At 36.0% G+C, this 14000-nt stretch overlaps 1 protein-coding gene across 6 annotated transcripts in view; it reads right to left on the reverse strand.

Annotated features, from left to right (window-relative positions):
• LOC127866880 (intraflagellar transport protein 56-like) overlaps positions 1–14000 on the reverse strand; it is a 43285-nt gene that overhangs the window by 18448 nt on the left and 10837 nt on the right. For 4 of the 6 annotated variants that reach the window (XM_052407714.1, XM_052407712.1, XM_052407709.1 and 1 more), the window contains exons 5-10: positions 9869–9916; positions 5283–5478; positions 4054–4123; positions 3792–3893; positions 1966–2040; positions 1457–1559 (exon numbers count right to left, since the gene is read on the reverse strand). In XM_052407714.1, coding sequence (XP_052263674.1) covers positions 1457–1559; positions 1966–2040; positions 3792–3893; positions 4054–4123; positions 5283–5478; positions 9869–9916 — 594 coding nt within the window. The remainder of the gene's footprint in view (positions 1–1456; positions 1560–1965; positions 2041–3791; positions 3894–4053; positions 4124–5282; positions 5479–9868; positions 9917–14000) is intronic. The other 2 variants (XM_052407715.1, XM_052407713.1) reach the window with 1 other exon arrangement.

The raw sequence follows: 14000 nt of genomic DNA on the forward strand, positions 1-14000 counted from the left end.
TGTGTTATAGTGCTGTTGTTATGACAGTTGCATAATAAATATCTCTTGTCTATTGTTTATATTACCATTGATTGTTACCGATAACACACGGGTCCTTTGCTGACATCCGTGTCAAACAGTCATAATTAGAAAAGAAAGAAGCAGAGACGCTGTTTTTTGTTTTCACATATAATTTAATTTGACAATATTCGGGACAATAATAATTATAATAATAATAAAGTAATAAGAAGACAAAATGGTTACTTCCGTTTTTATAGTTGTCTAGATGAATTACTTTTTCTTTTTTCTAGTTACAAACTCGATACTTTAATATAACTTAAAATACAATTAAACCTCTCGTGTTTTTCATGATCTAGTTAATTAAAATACGCTGCTGTCATTAAGGCTAGTTTGGGAGTAAAAAAACAAATTAATTAATTATCACCTTTCAATTTAATTCGGCAATCGGCAGACAGGTGTAATAGACTCTATTAGCATTTTAAAACTAATTATTTAATTACCACTCTTTGCTTCAGATATGGTAAATATGCGGTAGAAAGATAAATAGTGGTCAGCTAAGAAATATTTATTTACGGGTATTGTCAGTTGTTTTTTTTTCATTTGCTAATCTCTTTATACGACTTAGCGTCCAGTGCTATTTTGTAGGCAGACGCCGATATTAACTGTGTATTCAAAGTATACGGTGTCTGCGCATGGATGACCCAATATTTTCCGATAGCTCCTCCCGTTCTCACGTTTCATTCGACAACGTCATTTCATGTGTAAGCGAGCTCAATGTTGATTGGCCAGCTACCATGCGCACTTCAATAACAATAAGGTCAAGCGATGTCTCATAATCGGGTACAGACCGGGTTTGGTTTACTGTTCGAATTGCAAACACTTTCATTTAAACAAAGAGACAAATATAGAAAACAGTCCGATATAAATGGCCGATTTTTTTAATGAAATTTAATAGATTTTCGTCTTTTCACAAATAAGATTTTTATTGATTCAAATTCTCAATATTTTCGCAAATGACTCAAATGGCGAACAACAGCGCGAGCCCTGTTGCACCCCTTTGATGTAATGGTGTAGTTCAAAATGGCTGCCGCGAAGCGAATAACAGCGATTAAGTTGAAAATTTGCACAGGAAAAATTTTGTTCTGCTCTAAACTCGTATATTATACGCACCCCCTACTTGAAGAAAAAATCGGCAGGTAAAAAAGTGCGTATTATATTCGTAGATTTACGGTAAAAATGCTTTAATGTTGATCTTAAGCACATCATTCAGTGTGAGTGTTTGTGCCCACTTGTTTAAGATAATAAATGACCACATTTAGCATGACTTCTTGTAGGGCATCAATAAGGGGTAAGGCATCTATCAGGGCAATACTAATATAGCATACCTTGTTTGAGATAATAAATGACAAGATTAAGTCTGGCCTCTGGTAAGGCATCAATCAGGGGAATAGCTCACCTTGTTTGAGATAATAAATGACCAGATTGAGTCTGGCCTCTGGTAAGGCATCAATCAGGGGAGGTAAGCACTGCAGGGCTCCCTCTCCAGCACGGAACACAACCTGCAGATAGCAAAGGGAGGTAAGCCTGATTTAATGTTTATATACATCCGGATTTCTTTTGATAAAAATAATGTTAACTTGTTTGCAAAACAAATGTGTCCAGCACTTTAAAATGGAAAGTTATATATAATATTTGTACATTTTCAGAGAAATGTACAACCATGCACTACAATACACAAAATCCTTGTATTTCTTATAGATAAATATATAGGAGCAAACTAAATGTTTCATTTTTATGTTTAGAATAGAACTTCCAGTATTTTTGGCAATTGAACAGGCTTTTCTTAGGATACACTGGCTGCAAATGACATAAGACATATTTTGCAGCTCAATAAATATCCTTATCAATGCAAACCTGTAAAGGATAAATATTTTTATCTTCAAAGCTTTGTTTTGGATTACATACCAAATTATGTTTGATCAAATCTCTGGCAAATATGAAGGACGGCGAAGCCATATCCTGTAGATTCTTCAATTCTGCCTGTAATAAGAGGAGAGAATGTGAGTCACCCATGAGCTATTGTGACACAGATTTGCAAGGATCATAGAAAGCCCCCCCCCCCCACCCCCCCCCCCTGAGTCCAAACAATAGATATAATCTAGACCGAACTTACTCATGTATCTTTGATCTTTGAAACTGACAATAGTACATAGCCACAGACTTTAACAAATTAGTTGAAAAATAATCAATCCAATATTGTCTATAGCCAAGAGAAAAAGATGATGAGTTCAATCAACCCTGATGCTCTGGTGGGAGCCTTGTCGGCATTGGTTCATTGGCAAGAAACCAGAATCAGTCCAATGATGGGAGATGATGTTAGTGTGGTGAATGTTGGATAGAAGAATCAAAGCTTTTTAGGACGCAAAAGAATTTTGTAACAGATAATTGAAGGTAATTCAACAGACAATTTGTGTGTCCATTGCTTAATGCGGAAAGGTGAAGTGGGTGAGTCAAGAGCGTTCATGGATAATATCCATGCAAGTATCAAGCAATTCTAGCAAGAATTACTAGACAAAACCCCCTCATTTTGAATAAACTTAGAATGTGGACCTTCTGAACAAGTCCAAAGGTTGGTCCATGTCAATGTCAAAATGAGATCAGATGATATGGGTGTGTTGAGAGTGTTCATAGACATTACCCTTGCAAAAATCAAAGCTTTATTGTTATTGATGTTTGAGGAAACACAACAGTTTGGGTTTACAAAGAATTTGAACCTTCTGAATTAGTCTTATTCCAAAAGTAGGTCAGTGTCATGGTCAAAAGGAGGTCAGTTGATCTGGGTGTTTTGAAAATGCTAAAAAAACCTCCTTGCAAGAATAAAAGCTTAGCAGCAAGCTGTATTGTTCTTATACAAAACGCCTCATCTAAGCTTTACATTATAGATACCGAATAAATAATGGGGCAATATTTAAAAGTCCCCAGTATCAGTAGATCATAAACACAGTTTTTTTTTTTGTTAAACTGTAAACTTTAAAGATCATCTAAACATTAAGATCATATACACACATTAAGGTTACAATATATTAAATACTTTTGGTGTTCAATGCTATACCCTCTAAAAACAACATCTTCATTTATTTGTAGACAATTCTCTGTACGGGCACTTGCCATGACTTTATTTTTGAATATTTATGTATTCATGTGGTAGGGAAAACATTGTTGTATACTACAAATTCACTGTTTTGCTTTTAGGTTGGAGACTACATGAGGCTTTGACAGTTAGCGGGAAACCATCATGAACTGGAGAGATGCTGGTAGAAAGATGGCCATAAAACAGTTACTGCTGATTCGCCTTCAGTTCTTTCTTACATACTAGACCTATCTTTTTTATTGTTTAAATCATTGCGGCTTGGAATGCTCTTTAAGAAAAGATATGGTAATGGGGGTGTCTACGCGCAAAAGTTTGACTTTATTTTTTGTTAAAGTTATTGCTTTTACATTGAATTTGTGTAGGAAATCTTTTAGTATATTGTGACCTTAAGGTCAATAGACTGTCAAAGTTTGAGTGACATCCAAAAGATGAGTTGAAAAACTAGCTTTGGGACATACGTACCTACGAACAGACAAGTGCAATGCTTAATGCCCTTCACTATGTGGAAGCATACACATTTCAATGGAGCGGTAAATACTAGAGCTGGTCAATAAGAAATCTATGCAATATAAATTTTAATATATAAGACTGAGTTTTTACCAAAGCATTGGGCATAATGTCATGAGAGTTCTGAGCTCACCTCTGCAGCCTTGCCATTGTAGAGCCTGAAGTGGTTACATGCCTTCAAGTTGAGGGCCACAGCACTGTCTGGGAACTGCTGTAGGTACACTGCTAGCACCTCCTGTAGAATAGACCCTTGTTAACATAGGTGCATGCCCACTGGAGAAAGGATTCTATTTTTTTTTTTCAAAATTAAATGAACATAATTCCTTTCATTTTCATTAATATACAGACATTCATTCAGACATTAATAAACAAACAATCAAGTCTATATCTCTCACCTGTGAAACATCGTAGTAGTCCAGTTTGTAGTAACATAATGCCACATACACATTCAGGGCCAAGAAATCTCTGCAAAGGAAACAGGCAACAATACATGTTTTGGAAGATCAAATGTTTATAAATATGGGCCTTGTGTGACGACGAGGTTAAATGCATGTGCATAAATAATGCAAAAGTTATTGCAAAACTTTAACTAAGGTTAAATGACAGTCAGACAGACAGACAGACAGACAGACCAAAAACAATATGCCCCCGATCTTTCGATTCAGGGGCATAAAAACAGTTTAGATAGAAAATGTTGTCCCTGATAAGCCTGTACAGACTGCACAGGCTAATTTCGGACGACACTTTACCCACATGCATTAAACGCCCCTTTTCACAGAGCACAGCTCATATACAAGGATTGGATGATCCATCTTGGTTACCATGACCTTTGATTCACATCATCACCGATACCAACACTAAAGTTATAAAGCTGGAACCTCCCCTCCCCCAAAGTATTGTGGGTGATTTTGGCCAAGATGTCATAAACTAAAGGATTTTGTTGCACTGGTCTTTGGACATTGTTGAGTTTCCACAAGGCACAGCTGGCAAAACAACTATGTAAAAATATGTTTTGGTTTACAATGAAAAAGAAACTAGGAATAGGTTGAAAAGGTACGGCCTGGTTTATCTTTATTTTACTTCGATCAATTATTTAACTTAAAAATAAAACAGATTTTATCAACCAGTAGACCTTAGATATCTTTGATGGAGACGTAACAAACTTCAAGTGCGATTCTTAGAACCAGTAAAATATTGCACATTGTTTGTATTGATCAAAGAGCTCTTTTGACTTCAAATTGAAAGTTTTACCACATGTTTTCATAGAACTGGCTTAAATTTAAATGATATTTTATTGTCTTTCGAATTGTTTAACATTATGACAGTCAAAATAATAAAAATAAACTCCATACACGACTTAATAATGTTTGGTTGAAAAAGAACAAGGTCCAGTAAAATCTGGTGAGGTCCAGTAAATTTTAAAAGTTATCAGACCTCATGTCCGGTTGTTTGTTTTTTGCATGAGTGGTTAACCTGATATATTTTTTTGTTAATTAGCATAAATATAATACATTAACACCTGGTTCTGTTCATGCATGTAGTTTTTTTATATAAATTGGATTCCAGTACAAATACTAACTCGCTCAACATAACTGTTCTATAAGAAATATTGGCATGTCAGTACCTGTTATCTAGGAGTATCCTCTTGTAGATGTCTATGGCCTCCTGGTAGTGTGACCTCAGGTAGTGTATGGAGGCAAGGGACAGCTGATCCTCTATGATGTCTTGTAGCTGACCGTGGTACCCCATCAGACGCTTCTCATCGTTGAACTTGTGGGACAGGTGGAACAGTAGGCGATTCTGTAGGCGGCTAGAGGGGGCTGCAAGGAGGCGGGACACATTGCAAGCGAATAGTAGATTTAATGGTTCAGCATTGGCTTATTACATGTGTGTAGCATATTTAACTGTTGACTCCATCGAAAGAGTGTGGTACATCAGAGTTTCGTTCGGGGAAAACTGGGCTTAATTCATATGTGCAAAGTGTAGTCCCAAATAACACTTTTTGCTTTTGTTGTATTTTTCATTTAATGGAAGTCTCTTCTCAGCAGAAATCCAGTCTAGGTGGAAAGAGTCGTCCCTAATTAACCTGTGTGGATCACACGGGCTTATCTGGAACGACACTTTACGCACGTGCATCAATACCATTTGTCTCAGAAGGAGGCTCATTTCATTGCAGATAACGTTGAACTTGTGGGACAACGTTGAACTTGTGGGACAGGTGGAAAGCAGCCAATCCTGTAGGTGACTAGAAGGGGCTGCAAGAAGGCAGAGGGGCATTGCATTTGTGTGGTAGACAATACACCTTGTTCTGAAAAAACTGGCATTAATGCATTTGCGCAAAGTCTCGTCCCAGATTAGCCTATGCATGCATATCAGGGATGAAACTATCCACTATTATAGAATTTATTGTTTAAAGGAAGTCTTTCTTTTCTTAACAAAAATTCATTCTATGTGAAAAGTGACGTCCCTGATTAGCCTGAGTGATTTGCACATGCTAATCTGGGACAATACTTTACACACATGAATTCAGCCCAGTTTTCCCAGAACAGTATTTAATTACTTATCATAGGCTTAGTAAAAGTGAGCAGGATACTTAATTGTTGACTTAGCTGCAAAAGTGTGGTACATCAACATAATTTAGAACAGGATAAGGTTAGAGAGCCGGCGTGTCCATCTGAGTGATTGACAAGAAGGACAGGCTTAATACAAGAGGAAAGGATACTAGGTCCACTTAACTGCCAGAGTGCAGGATAAAGGATAATTCAGCAAAGGATAGTGTTTTGGACTTTGCATAAATATAAGGTTGACTATATTTGCAAGAGTAGGGGTAAGGTGAATATTTGTTCATCAAAGGTCTTGTTCTAGTTAAAATTAACTAGGCAAAAGACCTGAGATACGTGATACTTATTTATCATAGATAAGTGAAGAGTGAAAAAGCTACCTGGTGAAATGGTCATTCACATCAAGAATTGTCGTATTCACTAAACCTTTAAATTCAAGGAATAAATTAACAAGAGATGTGTTTGTCCGAAACACAATGCCCCCTACTGTGCGGCTTTGATTTATTATTTGTTTTTTTTTATCAGGCAGGTACAGATAATTATCTCCCTTTAAAGCTTATTACTTCCCTTGGATTTGTTTTGTTGACATTTGACCTTGAAGGATGACCTTGACCTTTCACCACTCAAAATGTGCAGCTCCATGAGATACACATGCATGCCAAATATCAAGTTGCTATCTAAAGGGACATAGAAGTTATGAGCATTTTTCGAAACCTAAACGCAGAAACCTAAACGCAAAGTTTGACGGAAAACAGACGGACTGTCCGATCACTATATGCCCTCCTTTGGGGGCATAAAAACTTGTCCCTCAACAAATACCAGTAGCTGTTAATAAAACTATTCATGAAATGCATTACTTTTTAAGAAATAGTAACAAACTAAAAAGTATTCAGTGAAAATCTTACGGAAAATCAAGACACTCTAAAAACATCTTCAATTATTGCATCCGAGTGGTTTTTAAGCCTTTTTATTAATTTGTATCCCAATTTCTTGTGGCCAGTTTTATCACTATTGGGTATGGTTTTCTGATTGAATTGTTCACTTTTGGTGACCGGGAATTTGGAGAAGAAAGGCAGACATTTTCTTCTACTCTTGTATTAGTATTAAATCAGGATTTCCACTGGCTGGTATGTAACTTGTATTCGGTTGTCATGAACTGAATTCAATCCATTGTTATTATTGCATTTGTATTTAAAGAATGATTTGACATGTTAGTAATGTTAAATCTTATATTTTCGTGATTGTTGAAATGGTTGCATAATGGATTCAATTCTTTCTTTTAATATTTTAGTATCTGGAATCATTTTAATTCTTTACTAATCAGTGCACTTAATAATGTTTATGCATGCTTAATTTACAGCAGTCACGTGAGCTTGGAGTGTAGAACTTGGAAGTAAGAGGAGCCATTTAATTCCACCAATTGGTAATATAACTGTATGCTATGTGTTATGTACTGTTCTTGTCATATGATACATGTATATGTTTGTTGCTTTGTATGTTTGTTACTATTTTTATTGCATAATAATGTTTAATGTTCAGGTGTTATTGGCCACTAGAACAAGACATATCTTATTTATAGTATAAATAAGTATGATCTATATTAATTATAATATTACCATTATTATTATGCATCATACTTAATATGTAATTGTTTATTTACAGGATGGGACGTTTCCATGGATACTACATCCTGATCACTTATTTGTGAATTTACATGAATACATTGGTACGAGAAAACTGAAAAGTATTGAGTTGTATAGTCCTCTTGTGTGAGTTAGAATACCCCAAAGAACCCCAGAGTTATATTATTTTTTTTAAATAAATAAAATGTACTATAAATAGATGAACAAGTAACAAATTACACAAGAACATGCAATGACTGCAACTGATTTTTAAAAAATATAACTAACAAAAGACTACATTGCAAATGATATGAATATCCTACAAATCTAAAACAAGCAAATGACTTACTATCTAGATGACTTAAGGTTAAAACATTTGTTTTTCTACGTTAATTTATCTAGAGCAAATTCTAAGTAGACCTCAAACCAAACAAAGTCAATGCACTACAGGCTGTGTTAAAATGCCCATGAGGACAGGCCAGCAATATTGGTGCAAAAATGAACAACTTGTGAACAAAACTGCAAAATGATGTGCAAAAAGTAGCTGGAAGTTCTCTTTATGTACTCTGACATTAAAACTTCTAATAAACAAAAAATATAAATTGAATGAAACAAAAACTGACTTCCAAAAAGATAGCTCACATTGAATTAATCAGTTTTAAACGGGAAAAAGTGAGTTTCAGGTACTTTTTCAAACTACACATCTGGTGCAAATCAAAGTGACGACACTGTGTATTGTTCCACCCCTGTCAAGCATTGTTCCATAGGAGAATAGCAACCATCAAAATATTTGAGCCTCATACTGGGAAAACATGCTTGTGCCTTTAGTGTCATCCCAGATCAGCATGTGTAGTCATCACAAGATTATCAGGGACAACACCTTCTGCCCAGACTGGATTTACTCCTGTTTAGACTTGTTTTAAATGAAAAATTCCATGGAAGGAAAATGTTTCTTCTCTAATGTGGCTCATGCATTTAGCTCCCTTTTCCCAGACCTATGCTCATATTTACTGAGAAAGGACAAAGCAACTATTAAACACTTAATAAGAAACTACCATATGTTAAAAACACAACACTTTATTCTTTATTTCAGACATTCATACAATTTCATAATAAGTAAGATGTCACTATTGGGTTGTATTGATATATAAATATTCCAAACTGATAAATGGGTGCGACATGCAGATATACAACATGCTCATCACATTATGGTCTCAGAGAATTAACCATGCAACAGTTCATACAGCTTACACAAAAGTACATTAAAGCATGCATTGAAATCAATTGCATTGAAGCAAAGGTCACAAAAAACCAAGATTGAAACTGTTGCAACTTCTCAGTATTCTGAGTTAGATACAAGCCTAAATTAAAGTTTCTTTCCCAAAACAATGCCATTTTGTGAAAAAAGGGTTAAGGCAAACAAATTTTCCTCAATTTCATTCAGGAATATGTCAAGGTCTCACTAATTACAATACGGATTTGCCATTAGTGTTTTTGGACTATTTAACAATCATAACATTTCCAGTATTTGAATATTGAGATACACACAAAAACTATATTTGTCTGCCAATTGTCCAAAAACATAACATTTGTAATACAGAAACACACGGCCTATAGTATTTTTTCCTTCATCATGTTTTGTGTGTGTACAGGCTTTATCAGAAAAGTTGATATATAAGTAGTAGCTGTATTTTTGCAAAATGACTAATTTTCTGCCCAGGCTGCAAAAAATGAACAGTTAAGAAGAAGCCGACAGAATAAGTACTGTGATGATATGGTTGGTTTTTGAGTTTGATTCCTTTACTGTATCTTAACAAAAGGTTGATGAATACTGGAATCAACCAGTTTGATTTGCAAGTGGTAATGGAAGTGATAAACCACTAGAACGATATAAGAAAACCAATATATCCCACTAGCTTTTACAGGGAAATAAACATATGATTTAATGACTTCACAGCATGTCTCTTGGTAAAGCAATGGAAACAGGGGTGGCAGAATACAAGATGGTAACAGGGCAATGTTCTTACAGGCATCCTTGTGTAGATTTTCAAAGGAAATTCCAGCTAGCTTCAAACCTAAAACAAACACACTGTCATAATGTTCATCCACAGTTCAGACCTGTGGAAGATTTACAGGGAGATAGTACATGCTTCAAAGATTTAGAACCAATGGAAAAACAAGAGCACCGCCTTGCGGGTGCAGACCGCTCATCTATTTTCTTTTTAAAGGTGAAGGGACTCTCATTTTCAATCACAAAGGAGGGAGGAGTGGAGTGAAGAGGGGTGTATAGTGTGGGGTTGTGGACATTTATTACATTATCTTCCAAAAAAGCGAAAAAAAAAAAAAAAAAAAAAAAAAATCGGGGGGGGGGGGTATAGTGTGAGGGTGTGGTGATAATTTGTGAGATGATCTTAAAAAAAAAAAAAAAAAATCAAAAAAAAAATCAAAAAAAAATTTGGGGGGGGGGTGGGGGGGGTGGGGTGGGGGTATAGTGTGAGGGTGTGGTGGTCATTTGTGAGATGATCTTATAAAAAAAAAAAAAAAAAAAAAAATTAGGGGGGGGGGGGGGAGGGGGGGGAGGGGGGGGAGGGCACGGGGGATGGTTTGGGTGAAGTCTATTGTGGTATGTCAGGTAAGAGTAGTTTCATCAAAGTATCAATCAAATCTAATCATAAATAAAGAAGTTATGGCAATTTTAGCAAAATTTAATAATTTGACCTTGAGAGTCAAGGTCATTCAAAGGTCAAAGTAAAATTCAAGTTGCCAGGTACAGTAACCTCATGATAGCATGTAAGTATTTGAAGTTTGAAAGCAATAGCCTTGATACTTCGAGTGGATCGAAACACAAAATTTAACCATATATTAAAAGTTACTAAGTCAAAAAAGGGCCATAATTCCGTAACAATGACAACCAGAGTTATGCAACTTGTCCTTTTACTGTACCCTTATGATAGTTTGTGAGTGTTCCAAGTATGAAAGCAATATCTATGATACTTTAGGGGTAAAGTGACCAAAACATAAATCTTAACCAAATTTTCAATTTTCTAAGTATAAAGGGCCCATAATTCCGTCCAAATGCCAGTCAGAGTTACATAACTTTGCCTGCACCGTCCCCTTATGATAGTTCATAAATCTTGCAAGTATGAAAGCAATAGCTTTGATACTGTAGGAATAAAGTGGACCTAAACACAAAACTTAATCAAATTTTCAATTTTCTAAGTATAAAAAGGGCACATAATTCTGTCAAAATGCCAGTCAGAGTTACATTACTTTGCCTGCACAGTCCCCTTATGATAGTTAGTAAGTGTTGCAAGTATGAAAGCAATAGCTTTGATGCTTAAGGAATAAAATGGACCTAAACACAAAACTTAACCAAAATTGTCAATTTTCTAAGTATAAAAAGGGCACATAATTCTGTCAAAATGCATGCCAGAGTTATCTAACTTTGCCTGCCCAGTCCCCTCATGATAGTAAGTAAGTGTACCAAGTTTGAATGCAATAGCATTGATACTTACTGAGAAAAGTGGAACTAAACGCAAAACTTAACCAAAATTTGCAATTTTTTAAGTACAAAAAGGGCACATAATTCTGTCAAAATGCACGCCAGAGTTATCTAACTTTGCCTGCCTAGTCCCCTCATGATAGTAAGTAAGTGTACCAAGTTTGAATGCAATAGCATTGATACTTTCTGAGAAAAGTGGACCTAAACGCAAAACTTAACCGGACGCCGACGCCAACGCCAACGCCAACGCCAACGCCGACGCCAAGGTGATGACAATAGCTCATAATTTTTTTTCAAAAAATAGATGAGCTAAAAATTAATATGATGTTCTATGCATGCAAGTCAAACTTGCACACACAACATTAAAATACATATTGTTCTCTCAAATCAATATTTACTAGTAATATTTTTTAATTTCTCCTGTCTCTCTATAAATATGAACATGATTTTCATTAAACAAGACACAAAGTAGCATTACACAAAAAGCAATCATTTCTTTTCAATGTCAACACTGTTTGCAGCTATTTAGATGCCATCCTATATTTACAAGGGATACTACTGTATTGAATGAAAGAAGTTGCTACTACTTTCATTCAACATAGCAACAAGGCAACAATAAAGCATGCAGGTCATTGTGAACTAACAATGTAAATAATTATACAATAAACAACATTGGTCAAAATGATTACAAGGTAACAATTTAGAGGCATGTCCAAATAAGGCATTTTTCACAATGGATTCCCAATCAAAGAATGTTTAAGATCTTAATGTAGGCACAAAATATTCAATCAAGTTGCATAAAATATGTAAAAACACGTCACATAAAAAATAGTAAAAAACATGTCTTCATTCACCAAAAACTTGTACATCTTCATTAGTAAACAAGATGCGTTTGTGAAACACAATGTCCCCCTATATGACGTTTGACCTTGAAGGATGACCTTGACCCTTCACCACTCAAAATGTGCAGCTCCATGAGATACACATGCATTTCAAATATAAAATTGCTAGCTTCAATATTGCAGAAGTGACATTACATGAGCAATTTTGACCCATATATTTGACCTTGAAGGATGACCTTGACCTTTCACAACTCAAAATGTGCAGTTCCATGAGATACACATGCATGCCAAATATCAAGTTGCTATCTTCAATATTGCATAAGTATTCATAAAACAAGGGCTGTTTGTAAAACATGCATGCCCCCCTATATGGGCTATAAGTTGTAGTAGCAGCCATTGTGTGAATACGTTTTTTGTCTTCGAAGGGTGGTAACGCTAACATAGCATTACAATACCAATACTTAAGAATGATCAAATGGGAAAAGGTAACCTAGCACTGGCAGTAAATATGGGGCTCATTTACAGGTCATATTTGGAATCTCTGCTGTAAAATGAGATTTTAAATGAATTTAAGGGAGGCAAATGCTGTAACAAAAAGAACATGCATAAACGGTAGTTGTTTCCCTTGTTTGAACCATGCTAAATCCTTAAAATGCCTATTTCCAGTAACTGTGACCTTCACATGTGACCTTTACCTTTGACCTAGTGACCTCAAAATCAATAGGGGTCATCTGCCAGTCATGATCAATGCACCTATGAAGTTTCATGATCCTAGGCCCAAGCGTTCTTGAGTTATCATCCGGAAACCACCCGGTGGACGGACCGACCAACAGACAGACAGACCGACATGAGCAAAGCAATTCAACCCCTCTTCTTCGAAGGGTGGTAACGCTAACATAGCATTACAATAACAATACTTAAGAATGATCAAATGGGAAAAGGTAACCTAGCACTGGCAGTAAATATGGGGCTCATTTACAGGTCATATTTGGAATCTCTGCTGTAAAATGAGATTTTAAATGAATTTAAGGGAGGCAAATGCTGTAACAAAAAGAACATGCATAAACGGTAGTTGTTTCCCTTGTTTGAACCATGCTTAATCCTTAAAATGCCTATTTCCAGTAACTGTGACCTTCACCTGTGACCTTTGACCTAGTGACCTCAAAATCAATAGGGGTCATCTGCGAGTCATGATCAATGTACCTATGAAGTTTCATGATCCTAGGCCCAAGCGTTCTTGAGTTATCATCTGGAAACCACCTGGTGGACGGACCGACAGACAGACAGACCACCATGAGCAAAGCAATATACCCCCTCTTCTTCGAAGGGGGGCATAATAAGCGATTTGGGCCACATATATTTGACCTCTGACCTTGAAGGATGACCTTGACCTTTCACCACTCAAATTGTGAAGCTCCATGAGATACACATGCATGCCAAATATCAAGTTGCTATCTTAAATATTTCAAAAGTATTCATAAAATGAGCGATTTTGGCCACATATATTTGACCTCTGACCTTGAAGGATGACCTTGACCTTTCACCACTCAAAATGTGCAGCTCCATGAGATACGCATGCATGCCAAATATCAAGTTGCTATATTCAATATAGCAAAAGTTATTGCAAAATGTTAAAGTTGGCGCAAACAGACCAACAGACCAACCAACAGACAGGGCAAAAACAATATGTCCCCAACTACTATAGTGGGGGACATAAAAACCTTTTTGTTTGAGTTTGAAAGCATCTTTAGTCAAAGACTCATTGCCACACACTCAAATCCATTTCCTGGGAGTCAAGAGAGAAGATCTTGAGAA

This window comes from Dreissena polymorpha, chromosome 2, assembly GCF_020536995.1.
Source record: "Dreissena polymorpha isolate Duluth1 chromosome 2, UMN_Dpol_1.0, whole genome shotgun sequence".
Taxonomy (NCBI): Eukaryota; Metazoa; Mollusca; class Bivalvia; order Myida; family Dreissenidae; genus Dreissena; species Dreissena polymorpha.